The 17,566-nt window shown below is 31.5% G+C and overlaps 2 protein-coding genes across 2 annotated transcripts; both read right to left on the bottom strand.

Annotated features, from left to right (window-relative positions):
• Positions 1 to 220: 220 nt before the first annotated feature.
• Positions 221 to 5,269, bottom strand: LOC148304874 (uncharacterized). Its single transcript, XM_088267600.1, has 9 exons — positions 5,061 to 5,269; positions 4,525 to 4,647; positions 3,846 to 3,953; positions 2,219 to 2,373; positions 1,550 to 1,711; positions 1,329 to 1,435; positions 1,025 to 1,136; positions 794 to 924; positions 221 to 440 (listed from the first exon to the last, which is right to left on the bottom strand). Exons 1-9 carry the CDS (start codon positions 5,214 to 5,216, stop codon positions 265 to 267), a joined length of 1,230 nt encoding a protein of 409 aa, XP_088123726.1. The 5' UTR covers positions 5,217 to 5,269; the 3' UTR covers positions 221 to 264.
• Positions 5,270 to 5,338: 69 nt separating this feature from the next.
• Positions 5,339 to 16,827, bottom strand: LOC148304873 (26S proteasome non-ATPase regulatory subunit 12-like). Its single transcript, XM_088267599.1, has 10 exons — positions 16,679 to 16,827; positions 16,476 to 16,542; positions 14,690 to 14,806; positions 13,918 to 14,030; positions 12,700 to 12,928; positions 11,715 to 11,864; positions 9,310 to 9,533; positions 8,181 to 8,337; positions 6,392 to 6,555; positions 5,339 to 5,676 (listed from the first exon to the last, which is right to left on the bottom strand). Exons 2-10 carry the CDS (start codon positions 16,533 to 16,535, stop codon positions 5,523 to 5,525), a joined length of 1,368 nt encoding a protein of 455 aa, XP_088123725.1. The 5' UTR covers positions 16,536 to 16,542; positions 16,679 to 16,827; the 3' UTR covers positions 5,339 to 5,522.
• Positions 16,828 to 17,566: the final 739 nt, after the last annotated feature.

The following is a 17,566-nucleotide window of genomic DNA, read 5'->3' as shown; positions in this document are numbered from 1 at the left end:
AGCCTTAAATAGAAGCAAATTCTACCTCAAATATTTGGTTATAGTATCAATGGCTGTTAATTCACAATGAATTAAAATAGGTTTAGTAGTTGGTCAGGAGTGAGTCAATTTGGTTTAGACCGTACATATTTGGTTCGAATTGCCCACAAAATCTTATTTATTTTGAGGATCTATAAGTACTTGTTCTAAACAGTTAATAAAGTTTAAAAAGTGTTGATAATCTGGTTTATTAATGTTTATTTGCACGAAATTTCAGATGAACAATTAACATTTCATGTTCGGATCAAGGTTTCGATATTGCCACTCTGCTGCCCCCCATCCTTTGACGCCATTAACTTTAAATTTTGCAAGTCTTTCCACCACTCTGCACTCATGTTCATCTCCTATATAGAAAGTAGGAGAGTCTATGACATCTACTTGAACTGTATAGGTTACACCGCCTAGAATTCACATAAAAAAAATGTATATCACTTGTATTTATTTAGCGTTTGATGTAATTTATTAAAATTTTCTTTGTCCACTAAAATTATATAAAAAATATTATTTTGATTAATTAAAAGCAAATGTTTCTCGGACCCTAAGCTTTGAATTTGAAAGCATAAAAAAATATTGTTGTAAATTGGATCACTGCCCATTGACTCAAAGTCTACAGCACTATTTTTACAGGACCTAAAACTGATTGAATAATGAAATCTGTTACTCTATGTAAGCATATAACACTTTTTATTTTGCTTTTTATAGAATTTTTCACCCCATATTTCTTGTTACTCTATCATATTTTTTGTTGGTTTACCTGCTTTAAATTGGAATGCATAATCCAGAGGTGGTGTTAAGTTTTCTCCGTGACGAAATAGTTCAAGATTACAAAAATCAACAGGATGTATTTTATTTGTAGAATTTTTACACAAAAATCCAACGTTTAGTCTGAAACAAAACAAACATTGAATAAACAGGTACATACTAAAATATTTAATTGTTGATTAATCAGTAAAATGAGTCCAAAAATAAGTAAATTGAAACAAACCTTGAAAAACAAACTGGCATACAAATAGTCCCAACAGTTATTCGATCACCATTTTCGAGGGTAATAAAGTGAAGACCATATCTATGAAAATTTTTCCATTCACGCATAGTACCTAAATAATTAATACATATATATTAAAAATTATTAATGTAAATTACCATTCAAAACAATAATGAAGATTTAAGTAGTTACTATCTGGTAAATAGTCGGCTAGTGACAAACTATAAATTTGATGATTTGGATGGAAAATTAAAATACACCTACTTCCATGGACAAATGATTTTGTTAAAATAATAAATAATACCAAAACTGTGATCTCGGACACTATGCACTAGAATTTTACTTTCAATTCCGTCTATTTTCACTATTCCTTTTATTATTCCATGTTGCTCATAGTGTGTTTGATGAACTCTGAAAATTATGACTTAAGTTTTACTCTGTTCATAATAAAATATATAGTAAATAATGTAGACGTAGCAAAATGTATGTATTTTCATGATTTAAAGGGGGTTCAACATTTCTTACTCTTTCAATGTTTTAAAATAATCCTTGCTCCATGATTCACGGGCTACATCTCTTGCCATGCTACATGGGGACATATCCGTGTCATAATTGAAGTGGTTATAAACAGCATTCCAAGTTGCATCCAATTCCACTTTTACAGCCTTGCAACGAGAATTATATGTACTAAAAATAAATATAATAAATATATATCCACTACGTTTGTGAATAACCAGTATTTCACAGGAATATATGTGGTAAGGTATAAGTGACTACGCTGGTACCAGAAGACCAGGACTAATCAGTCACCTTGCTTTTATGCAGTAAATTATCATGTTAACACTGTGTCAATTAGGTTTAGTGGCCTATACATTATTGGGTGAGGATAAGAGTCAGAAAAAAGAAACTGCTAAAAGTCTACTTTTGTTACAGCTAGTACATATACAGAAATCCCATAGCCTTTTTCTTACAATTATAAAATTTTATGTGAACCCCAAGGCACAGGTAAATAACGTTTTTGTTGGATAATAAATTATAGTAGATACTAGAAAGTAATCAAATTGCAGTGTCAGTATGTAAACTGGTTTTCTTTAACCAAAACCACAAACACAAGTGTATTTTTCTTACATTAATCATGTTAAATTAAACCACGAAGATTTTTTTGTAAATTGGAGTCCTATACCTATAACTTACTTCATAAATCCATTATATTCTATTTTCCACACTATCATAGGTTCCAAAGGATAAATATTGATTCCTTCTACTTTAAATTGTCCCTCTTCTTCCGAAGTTTGCTGTAAGGTGGTATCAGGTAATTTTGGGGAGATCAATAATGCCCCTTCTTCAACCTAAAGGTAATATAAAATTTATTTAAAAAAATATAATAGTAGAAACTTTACCGAATAAAATATGTAAAGCGAGCAAGTTTAAATTAGAACCAGGAAAAATATATACATACCTACAATATTATCATATAATATATCAATCAGCCTTGATTATATTTTTGAAAAAAAATTATACGTTTAATAATAACTTTGTACAAAAAGTTCTCCACTTCTACTAGGCTTTATATTAATTCTACTAGGCATTTGTTGATATCTGACCCCTTCCTGGCAGAACATCAATGGTTTGCAGAGCTTTTTATCAAGATAGGCAGTAGAGGTGTATTGTAAGGTAAGGTTTTTTATTTTCAATTGTGTTTTTATTATTTATAAATATTTGTGTTTTATTACTTACACAAATATTTCGATTTCGTACTATTTCTGTGATCCTAAGCGGCTCATTATTAGAAATAGGTATCAAATTATGGTAGAGTGGGTTCCAACCGAGAAACTCTGACTTAAAGGGTGGAGACTGACTGGAGCATTTCGTCGTAACATCGCTCGCGGCAAGCATCTGTAACTATGGATGGAGCGCTCGGCTCGCTGTACTGACTGCCTGAATGCTCGCCTCGTAACGTGTTACATTACGATGAAATGCTCCAGTCAGTCTCCACCTTAAGAGTCCGCGACACTAACCACGGGACCACAACCAGACACTTGGCATTACTTAGTAATTCTCTACCAGGTAGATGCTGCTTTCCTGCCTATATGGAATGCACATTCCTGCAGAACTTATATACATACCAATTTGGGGAATTGTATAAAATGTGTTCATAGGGTGAATGTATTTTACAGTAATTGAAATCATAGGTTTATTACAATGTGAGTTAGCAAAAAATGCTTACTTAATGTCTCCTTACACAAGCATATACATATCGCTCACTCTTTTGAAGAACGTCTTAAATCAAAAATCTTAAATTTTCAGTTGTGCATGTTTTCGGAATGCCCAGAAAATGTACTATATCACAGCAAAAGAGGCATATTTTTAACTTAATATCTACCCCATAGGGCAGAAAGTGTTGTTTTTGCATTTTGAATAAAATGTATTGTTTAATTATTTTTTTAAATATACTAAATATTTTTCAAATGGAGAAAAACCCTAAAAAGTTTTACCTAAAAAGATCTGTTGCACAGTAAAAAGTTCAATAAGTGGCTTGATATTTATTTTTAATACATTGTATTATACTTTTAAACGTTCTCCTGAAAAATCAAGTTTTTTGATTTATGGCGTTCTTGAAAGGAGTGAGCGATATGTGACTAATTAAAAAAAACATTTCTCTTGAAATCGGCATACATGGATTTGTGTCGAGAAAAGATCAGCATTCTTGTAACAAAATAATTTTATTATTACTATTAATATGAATTGTAAATAAAACCATGAGTTCAGAATAACTGATAATTTGTTCACAATGTGACTGAAATAATGATATTGGATTTACCCTTAAATATAAAAATGCATTGCAGACTCCTTTGGGCCTTCTCGCCACTCCACAAACTAGAGCTGCTCCACTACTCGAAGTTCCATTGAAATACACTGCATCTATTGCCTGTTATTAGTAAACAAATGTTGTAATTTTATTCTACAAAATAATATTGGCAATTCTATAAATTATTCATCATATAAAATTAGTGATTGAAATATACCCATAATACGCATGTATTTTTATTAAATATTTGTCATTTCCAAAAGTAAATAAGACTCATAAAAATTACACATTTGAAATAAGACCTCCAGCGCAGTAGCCAAATGTGCTGACCACTACACTATGGAGGCGGAGCTTTAAAAAGTTAGGTTAAAAAAAATCCAAAGCATATTTTATCCGAAATTTGAAATAAAATTATGACAGAGGCAAAAAATACAATTTATTTAATTTGTATCAGTTTTATTAAAAACTATAGATATATTTTGAAACATTACTACCTGCCAATTTCTATATAGAAAATGAGTAACAAAATATTATAATTTCAAATTATGATCCCTTTCATTTTCCATATGCTATTTTGACGTTTTGTATAATAAATTTGTCATCTATTATAAATGCATTCATTATAATTTATAAATACGATTTAAATATGATTTATAAATACGAATTTTTATTATTTTTAAATACGTCTTACCTTGGGGTGATTATGTAATGGCTGAGCTTTCTCTAGTAATATGTCTTTATTTGATACATATATTCCATCTTTTGAACTCCCTTGTCCATTTTTGTCTAATTTATTCTTCCGATTGTTAAAATACTAGACATAAATAAATTAATTTAAAAAGCATTTTTAAATATTTACATTTAATATAAAACATTTATAAAAAATGAGGAAGTCAAATCTACACAAAAAAGTTGTCACAGTAAATTAATATAATTTTATTCCATAGTCAGATTTGTAGAAGACTCGAAGACATTATTTTTATGAATTTAAAATAGAAAAAAGGTGTTTTATATTTATTATTGGTCAGATTTTAAAATAAATGGCTTAATTTTTTTGCATTCAAATACAAAAAAGGTGTTTTATATTTTGTTTTGGTCAGATTTTAAAATAAATAATTAAGTTTATAATAAATACATGTAATAATATGTATAATAAATTATATGTTTATAATAAATACATATAAAATTAACATAGTCAATCAAAGTGCTTTTATTTTTATTACTTACCTTTCTAACTGATAGAAATAAGTAGAAACTGATATATTTCAAGTGATACCACCCATTTTCTTGTTGATACACGCCAAAAATTGGTGGCTTATAAGGTCTGGTCACATACTTTATTAATAAAACGAAAAATATGGCAAAAATAACTAAAATATACATTGCATTGGTTCTCCAAAGAGCTACTTGAAAGGTTATAAAACCAACCTGATAACTTATCACAAAATATTATATCAAAGTTCAGAAATAGTCAATAGGAGATAAGTAAAATAATGACACAGATAAATAAAAAAAGAGATTTATTATTTTTTTGCAGAATAATTTTTGAACAGATTATTAATACAAATAAAATTCTTATTTGTATAATTAATAATGAAACGACATTTTTTTTATATAATACTATAAATAAAAAAAGTAAAATTAGTGACGTTATTTCTCATATAATTTTGTTTTCGCTATCCATAGAATCTATTCTGCAACTTTAGCATCATCCAAATTTCTCAACGGTTTGTGAATGCATTCTTCTTTGTTGATGAGATGGGTAGTTTTGTTGACAAGTTGCATCAATTCATTGAGATTATTGGACCATGCATTCAATCGGTCTGATACGTCAGGGTTTTGACTGTTGAAAGGCAAAAAAAGACAAATTAATAAAGAAACAGGATTATTAAATAGATGAAAGTCTACAGCTTGAATGCAATTAGTTGGCTTTCAATGATATATCACTTATACTTTTGTATTAGACCAGGTCCGTGATATGCTAAGTTAAGATTTGAGAATTAACCGTTAACCTTTTTAGTTAACTGTTAACCTTTACTGGTCCAAAGTCTAATCTCATTAGACATTTTTTTCATAATTTGTATTGTTAAAATGCAAGCTCACTTTTTTTACTTGTATCTATTACAACGGTGTCCGTCTCTGTAATGGTCAGCACGCTAGGATACCGTACTGGAGGTCCTGGGTTCGATTTCCAGGGGGGGGGGGTCAAATAAATATAAGTGATTTTTTCACTCTAATATTTATTCAATATTACCCTGGACTGGTACCTGATGCGGAGGGCTGATCACCCTTTCTTTATGTGTTTAAGATCAAGATAACAACACTGCGTTTATATGATGAAGTGCCCTATGCACCATCGGGTGTGGATGATGGTTTGAAGAAGATCACAACAGTATGCGGAGTAGAGGCAAATTAATTTTTACCCATTGGAATTGTAACTGTATCAGTTTTTTAAATATTTTTTTGAGGACCGGAAAGGGTTAATTGAAATAAGTTTTTATATCATAATTCCAAAAAATAATGTGTATATCTTTATATAATAGGTGATAATATTGTACCTGAAGTGCACGATGCCAGCGGGTCGGTCAGTCTTGGCTTTAACAGTCCCTCCCACCACGAGCTTGCAGAGGAAGTCTTCGGCCTCCGCGTGCGCCAGTCCCAGAAGCTCACTCATCCGACTCAGGGTGATACGAGTGTAGTACATTGACATGATGCGGATATTCTGCAAACACCCCATATATTTATGTTAACACACTTCACACGGGAAAGGTATTTCTACCCCTTCGGTCGATTGATGCTTTAGGACGAGAAGGATATTTTTACCTTCTGCACCGGCCTCATTTTTAAGGAAGACAAGAATGAATTTTCCAATGTTTTAATATAAATATTATATACCAATCTCTTTGTTAAGGTCTTAACTATATGTACATAATTATCAAATCCCGTAGTCAGCAAACCGAAAGCGTAAAAAAATATCCATCTCAAATGTGTTTAGTGATCTTACCAATGTAGATACGGATCTACATTTTTGCATCTTCGATTGTTTGGATAGGAATCATAATATGTAATGAGTTTTAAAGTAAGCACCAAAATATGTGACTCTTATCAAGTGGTAATCATAGATTTTATACTCCTCTTTATAAAGGAATTACCGTGATCTGTTGTGAAGTCAGTATTTAAAATATGCAAAAATACCAACACTTATTGACAGATGGGACTATAATACATATTGCATTAGAGGCAGATTGACCGCACTTTACTACTTGCCTAACTGTTGAGCCAGCATGAAAAAGCAAATATATGGAGTGGAGAACGTATTCTAACTTATGGAGAAAATCACATACAGTAGACTCTTAATCGCTTTGATCGGGAAGCAGTTTTACTAGGATGTTAAAAAATTCCAGTAACATATCGCTCACTCCTTCAACATCATAAATAAAAAACGTCAATGTTGTGCATGTTTTCGGAATGCCCAGAAAATTTACATTAAACCCAGCAAAAGCGGCATATTTTTAACTAAATATTTACCCGCTACAGGGCTGAAAGTGTTGTTTTTGCATTTTGAAGAAAGGTATTTCTTGATTATTTTTTTAAATACACTAAATATTTTTCAAATGGAGAAAAAACATTCAGGTTTTACCTAAAAAGATCTGTTGCACAGTAAAAAGTTCAATAAGTGGCTTGATATTTATTTTTAATACATTGTATTGTATTTTTAAACTATAAAAACGATCTCCTGAAAAATCAAGTTTTTTTTTTACATATCGCTCACTCCTTTCAAGAACGTCATAAATCAAAATACTTGATTTTTCAGGAGAACGTTTTTAAAGTTTAAAAATATAATAGAATGTATTAAAAATAATTATCAAGCCACTTATTAAACTTTTTACTGTGCAACATATTATTTTAGGTAAAACCTGAAGGTTTTTTCTCCATTTGAAAATTATTTAAGATATTTAAAAAAATAATTAAACAATACCTTTTCTTCAAAATGCAAAAACAACACTTTTTGCCCTGTAGTGGGTAAATATTAAGTTAAAAATATGCCTCTTTTGGTGGGATGTAGTACATTTTCTGGGCATTCCGAAAACATACACAACTGAAAATTTACGATTTTTGATTTATGACGTTCTTGAAAGGAGTGAGCGATATGATGTTGTTGAAAGGAGTGAGCGATATATTACATATTTTGTTTAGGAATCACACATTACATATCACATGTTCCTCTGTGAGAAAATACAAGATGAGTTTCTTTTGAAAATTGTTATTGTATTGAATGTCATATTCAAATAGGTTCACCATAATTGGGCGGCAGTGCTGGTAGAAAACACTCAAAATGTCACTTACATGCTCTACTACTCTGTTTCTCAAGTCATTCCATCTTTTTTCACCATCCTCAGTCGAGGCCTCGAAAACAGGGGTAGCTCTTAGGGTTTTCTCATACTTGGTACAGAGTTGATCCCATCTGATGAGTTCGGGATTAATGAATAATCTTAATAACTCTCTAGAACAAAAATAAGTAAACAAGTTATATTAAAATATTAAATAAAAAAAATAAAAAAAGTTAAATAAATCAAATGCATATCTTTCTTTCAAACCTTTTCCATCCATATACATATGTAAAATAAAAAAATGGTAATTGACACACTTGGATTTGCCCTTAAATATTTGTAGATTTTTTTTATTTTTGGTTACGTGCTTTTACAATAACATATATTTCAATGTTCTTGTGATTAAATTTTCCACACTTAAAAGTAAAAACAAAGACTAACGCTTTTAAGACGAAAATAAATTTCCAAAATAGGCGCATTATATCAATGAATTATATTTATAAAAGGATGAGTCTTTAACGGATAACACCGAATAAGTAAAAAAAAATGTTTTTTAAAAAAAATATATAAATATTGATTGTAGTTAGGCAAAGATATAACATGAATATTAAAATGGCGGCAATATAATCAGAAATGACAGACAACATTATCAGATGGTTCAGTTTAAATATGCCCACTCGACAAACTTAAAAGCTTTTATATGGTCAGTAATAACAAGACTCTAAGTTGCTAGGTTTTATCCCACTCTACCTACAACTTGATAACTATTTTCACAACACAAGTTGATTAGACATAGTGGGAACAGTGACATGGTTGCCATTATGAAGATATAAAATGGATTTCATTGTGGCTAAAACATATTTGTTATCTAAAATTTTGACAAAAAATTAGTACGATCATAGTATGATTTGGTTATTTATTCTCAACATTTGTGGTTTCGATTTCTAAACATTTGCTAGTAATTGAAACTCTATAGGGATTACTGAATACAGAAGCGTGCTTTACTCATTACATCTTGTGAGAGTTAAAATTGTATATCAGCAATTCATCATTAATATTATGCAATCCAACTATAAGAGGAAAAATTATATTACGATAAATAGTGGCATTTGACAAAATATAGATATTTGTATTGTCTTAGTTACTTGTAGACGGGGAGCTCCTCCAATTGCTTATCAGCGACGAGGCGGTGCGTGAGGTCAGCCTGCTCGTTGTCATACGGTGCCAGCAGCAGGTACAGAACGGCGCCCACCAGCGTGTCGGGCCCGCCGATGGTGCCCAGGGCGCGGTAGTGCCGGCACACCGACAGGTATGACCCGCTCTGCTGGTCCACAGCGATCATCAGTCGGTAGAACTTCTCCTTCATCTCCTGGAAGGCAACTTCATGATTACTATACTGTACTTTTCTGAAGGTGGAGACTGACCAGAGTATTTCGTTGTAACATAACGTCGTAACATCGCTCGCGGCGAGCATCAACGAGCATCCGAAACTATGGATGGAGCGCTCGCCTCGGTGTACTGACTGCCTGAATGTTCGCATCGTAACATGTTACGTTGCGACGAAATGCTCCGGTCAGTCTCCACCTTAATGATTAACATGATTTGAAAATCTAATTTCACCTAATACATAAAACATTTACGGCTGTAACGTTTCTTAGCATCGGAATGCAAGTGTTTTATTTGCAAAAAGATATGGGATTATGATCTTCAAAGTTCAATGTATTGTTACCATATTCCCATATACAAACTTGTTATGAAAATAGAAAGCTTACCAACTGACATTAAAATATGATGAAAGCAAGTGCTATCCTGGATAAAATTAGACTTAAGGATATCAGTAAATGCAACACTATTGTGTTGCATTTACTGATATATTTCTCAATATTTCTCAATTTTTAATATTTATTAACATGGAAAAATGAAAATATTCTGTTAAGAAAAATTAGCCTTGTGATTACCCCCTTCACAATTTACTTATAATATTACAGTTTGTGACTTTGTACATGAGATACAATTAGTATTTTTATACAAATTGGAAAACCTTATAACCACAGATAAAAGTATATACACTATGTATATATGTACCAGAAAAGTTCAGTACATCTACTTAACAGGTTTATATGTATTTACTTACACATGTACATGGCTCACGTTCATCCATTGTACTTTATGTGTATTGCTCGACAATTTATTGACAATTTCATTGTTACATACATTGCGCTTCATTTAAAAAATAAGGTTTCTATGTATATTGTTATATCATTGACTGATGCTATGACATAATACAAATAACCAAAATAAATCATAACACATTCATGGCTTCTTCACTTTTATATATTGTAGTCGGATAAAAAAGAGAGCTCAATAGCAATTTTTAACCTTTTTGCCACGACCATGTTAATATGTATCACATATCCACACTTGCGAAGCTTGCGACATGAAATGTTTGTCCTTTCAAGTATGGTACTTCTTTTAATAGCCAAAGTCAAGAGTGAAGTGTAGAGAGATATTTTTGTGAAAGCTTTCTCTGCATGTTTCAATCTCTTGATTGAAGAATCATGACAAATGGGAATGTCTTTTTTTATTAAAAATTAAAAATTATCTTATCTCTAATATATTGTGGCCGGACAACGAAGCATGAATATTTTCTTCTTCTTACTCTTATTCGCATCCAATGATGCCTAAGGTTTTACCTTGATCGTTAATTAGATTATAGGGGTGGTCAGTCTTGTAATTCAGGTACCACCAGTCCAGGATGATATTAGATTACAATAAATTATATCTATTTCAATAACTCTAGGAATCAAATCCAGGAACTCCGACACAGTACGGCTGTCCAAACTCAAAACACAGTCAGGGACTTTTTTTGTAGTAGGTTTTTGTGCATTTTTGGACTAAGTAGATTCTACTTAGTCCAAAAATGCAAAAAAAAAACGTACTACAAAACAATGTCACTTACTGTGTTTTAAATTTGGACAGCCGAGTAGCTAAGTACAGTAACCACTACTCTCTGAAGGAAGACAAACACCTACATTAATGTCTATCCAGCAGTAAAATGGTTCCCAACACAGATTCAAATAAAAACATATTTAATTAGTTAGAAGAAACCAAAAAACCACTTAATGATCTATAAACCTTGTACATAATAAGCAAGGTAAATGAAAAATGAAGGTCCCATCTTAAAAATCTTTAAAACAAGCAGTTAAATGGTTAATATATTTTTTTAAATTAATGTTTTACTTAGTAAATACCACTATTTCTTAAAATCTACTGTGATACGTGTTTCGATGCATTCCGCATCATTTTCAAACACCGTATTACGGTGTTCGAAAATGATGCGGAATGCATCGAAACACGTATCACAGTAGATTTTAAGAAATAGTGGTATTTACTAAGTAAAACATTAATTAAAAATGGATAGATTTTACCACAAAGTGACTGTCGAATCAATTAATGAAAAGGTTAATATATTTTTAGATGGGACAGTAAAATAAGTGATTTGTAATAAAGATGATACATATAAGCGTACATATATATATTTATAGTATACCTTTGTTTTTTCATCTTCAAAGAATTTGGTGTTTATTTTCTTGGAAATGATTTGAGTACGAACATAATCCTTGATTTCTAAACAGAGGCGCATCTGCTCCAATATCAGTTCTACTTTCTCTTGTTTTTCCATTGATCCATATGTCTCCACCTGCGTAACAAAAAGTATTAATGCGAATGATATACCAGATATTCATATTGGTGGACTTATACAATGCTTCCCAATCTATAATCTTCCAAATTAAACAGTTACAAGATGTAAAATGTAAAATAATCATAAAGATATTCTGAGGATTCAACGAGAGCTTCTCTTTAAATGTTCATCACCCTGAAAGCGATTGATAATAATCATGCAAGTTCCTTATCCACACCCAATGGTGCACAGGGCACTGTATTATATAAGAGGGTCAAAACAAATATTTGTGATTTTTCAGTATAAAATTTATTAAATATGACCCTGGACTGGTACCTGAAGCGGAAGGCTGATCACCTTTCCTTCGTGTATTTAACGATCAAGATAACACTGCTTCTATATGATGCAGTGCCCTATGCACCATTGGGTGCGGATAAGTGTTAGAAGAAGAAGAAATTTCTGTGTAATGTAGGTCAATTTGGAGTGCATTTTTTAAGTTTATTATGTAGATCTAATATATTTGTCAAGTACGGTAGACAAGCGTGCTGAGTATTCGGTAGTGTAAAGGCAAAAGGGTATATCTGTCTCAGACCAAATTTTACAGGAGAGTAATAACAAACTTGTGAAATTAAATAACTAACTTGTTTTATGTATTTTCAAATGAACACATCTCAATAAAACTAAATAAATATTGCAACTACAGCTATATCCTTTTGCCAGATTATGGAATACACTATTTGAGACATTTTGTGAAACAAACTTAGAAAGTGAAAAATTTGACAGATATACCCCTTTGCCATTACACTACGGAGGTGGACATAGTAACATGGTAATAGACACGTAAGTTAGCAACCTGCAACTCTTGTATGATCTTGGCGGCCTCAGCGACATTATCTTCTCCTTCCCTTATCTTGGCCAGCTTGTGTGTGAGACGGGCTCTCTCCACTTCCACATAGATCTTCCCCTCGGTGACACTCCTCAGCGTCTCTATCAGCTTGATTTGTGTCTCCTTGTCGGGAGTCTTGTCTACGTACAGACAGCATTCTTGGACCATCTTCACCACGGCTTGTTTTAGTTGCGACCTGAAAGTTACATGTTTTATAATTAAAATGTAACTTTGTTTTAAAATCACTATAAATATTTTATTATAAGTTAATTGTAATGTCTACCGGTTTCGAAGCTAACCGCTTCCTTATCAAGACTGATTAATACGAAGCTAACAGCTTAATAAAGAAGCGGTTAACTTCGAAAACGGTACACATTATAATTAAGTTATAATAAAATATTCCTAGTGATTTTAAACAAAAGTTACATTTCAATTATAAAATGGAAAATCACAAAGTTAGTGCTTCAAATATAAATATTGCTATTATTTTTATTTTAAATATACATAATATCATCAAAAAGGTTTCACTGATAATTTACTTCCTAGTAAATTATCTTTTTGACAAAAAAAAGTGAAGCAACTGTATTTATGTTGGTATTCTTCAAAAACTATAGTATAAGATTATTTCATGTTTCTTCTAGACAACCATGTGCAAGTATAGTTATGCCCTTTCCATTATTGGTATTCTCCTTTTCCTACTTTCTATTTCTCCTTCATTTACTTTCCCATATTACAGTAGTTTTCTTCACTCTGAGCTCCTTCACTTACTTCATCTATATCCTTTCAAATACATTCCTCTTCTAGATCTGAGAATCTGGAGCTCCGGATTGATAACTTGCTTTTGTATAATTAACGATCAAGTTAACATTGTGTCAATCTGACAAGAGTGCCTTATGCAGCATTGAGTGAAGATAGGGATGAAAAAAGAGGAAAATATTTTTCTAAATGAGAAGCATGATTGATTTATTTGTGTGATTATTGTACTGAGTTCAAAATATATATATTTTTTTAAACGCAATAAAAAGTTAAAACAAATGTCGCAAATATATTTGTAGACCGAAATTTCGTATAATGAAGAGCAATTTTGAGTATATTTTTAAAGTTTTAAAATTATTATGTAGATTCTAGATTTTGAGTAGAATAGTAAAGTTTCTAAAAATAAAAATAACATGAGAAAATAAATACCTGCGCTTAGCCAGCAATGCAATGTGGTCATTAAGTGACACCCAATCCTTAGCGTCATAACAGATTTGAACAATTGCCACTAGAACTCGGGATGTGGAGACCATATCAGCACCCTGAGATAAAAAGTATGGTTAAAAATCATCAGCGAAAAAAAGCGCAGTACATACTTAACAAATCACATTTGAATATCTATCCACTCCAGAGGTTTGTTAGACGATGTAAAATATACTTGTTGGGTAATATATCCAAAATAAAACCAGGTTTGTTGGATTGAATTCTACATTTATTTATGTATATGTTAATACGTTACGTGTTTTGTCTTCTTAGGACATTATCAAACACATTTGTCACAGTGTTTTATATACCTATATATATATAAATATATGTATAAATATTAATGTTAGATAATGTCCTAAGAAGACGAAATGCGTCACGTATTAACATATACATAAATAAATGTAGAATTCAATCCAACAAACCTTGTTTTGTTTTGGATATATTACCCAACAATTCAATATGGAATTCTACCAACTGTCTGCAGTTACAATAAATAAAATATGCTTTTTAGGTTATGTACTGAGTGTGTAAACAGAACGTCAGAAGACAGACTTCCACGTATCGCCCTTCAAGGAAACCCTGAAGGACGTAAACCCCCAGGCAGACCTCCAAAAAGGTGGAGACATGGCTGGGAGTCAACATCCCAAGAGCGACAGGCTGAGGCACAAACAGATCTTCAGGATCTATGAAAAGAAGAAGAAAAAAATGTACTTACTGTTCTGGTCTGCTTCTCAAGAGCCAACAGTTGGTCAAGGGCATCAGGAACTTTTCCCTTTGCCGCTAATTCCTTGCACGTGGGAATTTTATCATCACAAGTTTTGCTGTAGTCCACCTTTGAGAAAATATTATGAAAATATAAATTAATCAAGAAGTGAAGGACTTTGTTGCTATTGCATACTAAAAAATTGTATAGTCATGGCAATAAAAATTAGGATATATGCTATTATTTTTGGCATCTCAACATAGATGAAGAAGAATATGAAAGTATAAGTCTGGGCATTTACGGAGCTTACGACCGTCATAGGCTGGTTTATGATCACTTTACACACGTGTAACATTCACCAATTCTACCCATGATTGACAACCACACAATATACTTAAATTCTCGGAAGTTCTATAATATACGATTCAATTTCGAAACATTGTACAAGAATCACTAGAATTTTCAAGAGAGACGTTTATTGGTGAGATGAAGAAGCTTTTTTATAGAGCAGAAACTCTTATATTTGTATGTGAGGTCCGAATCTAAGATTATAATCACATGCATGAAAAACGCCAATAATAATAAAAAAGCTTAGATAATCCAGATTTGTGAACAAGTATTTGGAAATGTTGTTAAGATATATGCTACTGAACACATTGTCGTCAGGCGGTTTTTTTATCAACCCCGACCCTTATTAGTATACTAATTAGGGTCGTATACTAATAATAAGTAACCGCAAACCCAATTCCGATCTGAACAATGTTTTATTGGCATCTCTCGCGCTCTACCAAAAGTAAGCAAATAGAACGCTTAAAAGCGTCTCCCGCTCTCTACTAACAGTATGTAAAAGACGCTTTTAAACGTTTCCTGCAAATAATGTGTCAATATGTTAGAGTAGATGCTGTATAACATTGTCTTTAAAATTTATTAATTTATTCATAAAATGAAATATTTGAAAAAATGTTTTATAGGCATATAAAATTACATATTGTCGCTGCGTATTAAATTTGGCGAATATGTAACGAGAAACATGTTTGTCGTGTGAGCATGAGCATAGGAGGAACGTAGTTGTTATGTGAGGTACCTTATAATAACAGTGCCTTCTTTTAGCCACATGAACAGAAGTAGTGAACACAGATATGAGAATAAAATAAAATAGAGATATGTTATTTCAGACATTATGATCATTGATTAAAAAAAGAAAGAAATGTCCTTTGGACCGTTGTCCACCAATCAGGGGATCCATAACTACCATGTGTATTATATACACAATATGTAACAGTATAGTAAAAACGCAAAGTTATGTGAGAGTTTAATACGCAAAACTGCATAAACACGGGAGACAATTATGTAAACACTTTTGCGTGATATCTCCACAGATCTATCTGTCTATCCACATAGAGGTTTTAAGTAATCATTGCAATATGTAGTTTTGTAGTTATCTAACGTGTATTTTAATCTTTTGAACAACATACTTTTCTTGGGGTTTTTGTTGTTTATTTAGTGTATTCGTGTTTGTTCATATTTTTTTTGGTCAGTTAAAAGGCAATTGCACGTATTATTATCATCACATTAATCATAGAAATATAGACATAGTTTTTGGTAAAATGTCTCCTCAGTATTTGGGCACCTTACGTATACATGGCAATTTACCGATGTTGTTCTGCACTTCCATACAAAACCGGATAAAGGATAATATTAAGGTATTAAAGCTGAGCTATACCGCAGTAGGATGGGACAAATGGAGATCTGTCAATTTGCTACTACTAACTGTAAAACGGTGTCTGACGAAACTTACTTCCATTTTAATAATTTTTCCGCTTGCGTCCAATTCCCCCATGTCTCCGTTAACAGCCATTGTGGAGCTGTAAAATAAAGAAATATTTATTCTACGGTAAAATAAAGAAACAAAGCAAAATACTATCATACATGACAAGCAATTTTTGAATAATATAACCTAAAAACTGACAACATACATTCCCTAAAAAAGATAATATGTACCTCTGTTTGAATTAAACCTTAGAGTTTTCGGTAAATTAAAGAAGTTCCCAGCACAATTTTAAAGAAAGCAGATGACAATCCGAAAATATTTCAGTTCACGAAACAACAAGACAGATCACCGCTTGGCTAGAATATTTTTTATGGCCATTGAAGGTGTGTTCGATTATGTGAAATATAAAATATTGTTCGTATATGCACTTATTTAAGGGATCGCAAATAAGCAATTTGCGTGCCGAATAATGACACCACAATGACAAATAATTATAAAACCGAGTCCATGAACTGTAGCTAATTTCAAAACATCTTTTTTATTCTCTCCAATAACATGGCTGTCCCGCATATTATACTTCTGTGGTCAAATTGTCAATAATATATATAAAAAAAATTAACTGGGCGTGCTCGTGATTTGGAATTGAGTAACTTGGTTTTTAATTTCTTAAAGATTTTTTTTAAAATCTAAATTTCAATGATTTTTAAAATTACATTTTGTTTCGATTTTTGAGGACTAAATTCAATTTTCATATTTTATTTTTTAGTTTCCATAGTCATAAAATGACGAGAGAATTATTTGAGGTTTTGTTAAAAACGTCAATTAATGTCATTTTTATGAAACATTTCATAATAAATAAATAAATATTTACTTAGTTTTCTGATAAACTAAGTAAGTACATGAATCACAAAAAGTCCCAGTAACGATTTTTTAAATAACTTAAATTACCCAATACCAAATTACAAAAATATTAAAGATTTCAGTTAATCGAGTTGATAAGTTTGTTGACTAAGAAATCTCAATCTCCATAGATCTGGGAATATTTGAGTCATGATATACAAAAAAATATAGTAACTTAAAACGAAAAGAGTAAATCCATTCAGAAGTAAGTAAAGGTA

Source organism: Brachycentrus maculatus, unplaced genomic scaffold, assembly GCF_059751285.1.
Source record: "Brachycentrus maculatus isolate JH-2025_06_01 unplaced genomic scaffold, ASM5975128v1 h1tg000299l, whole genome shotgun sequence".
Taxonomy (NCBI): domain Eukaryota; kingdom Metazoa; phylum Arthropoda; class Insecta; order Trichoptera; family Brachycentridae; genus Brachycentrus; species Brachycentrus maculatus.
The sequence above is the reverse complement of the archived record's forward strand: the minus strand, read 5'-3'. Positions and strand labels throughout refer to the sequence as shown.

Excerpts from the sequence above, each read along its gene's own strand:
- LOC148304874 (XM_088267600.1), bottom strand. The coding sequence starts at position 5,216 with ATGTATATTTTAGTTATTTTTGCCATATTTTTCGTTTTATTAATAAAG. Across the intron at positions 3,954-4,524 it reads CATTACATAATCACCCCAAG|GCAATAGATGCAGTGTATTT; the intron begins GTAAGACGTATT and ends TACTAATAACAG. Across the intron at positions 1,436-1,549 it reads TATTTTAAAACATTGAAAGA|AGTTCATCAAACACACTATG; the intron begins GTAAGAAATGTT and ends CATAATTTTCAG.
- LOC148304873 (XM_088267599.1), bottom strand. The coding sequence starts at position 16,535 with ATGGCTGTTAACGGAGACATGGGGGAATTGGACGCAAGCGGAAAAATT. Across the intron at positions 14,807-16,475 it reads GAAAAATTATTAAAATGGAA|GTGGACTACAGCAAAACTTG; the intron begins GTAAGTTTCGTC and ends ATTTTCTCAAAG. Across the intron at positions 8,338-9,309 it reads GAGGAGCTCCCCGTCTACAA|AGAGTTATTAAGATTATTCA; the intron begins GTAACTAAGACA and ends TTTTTGTTCTAG.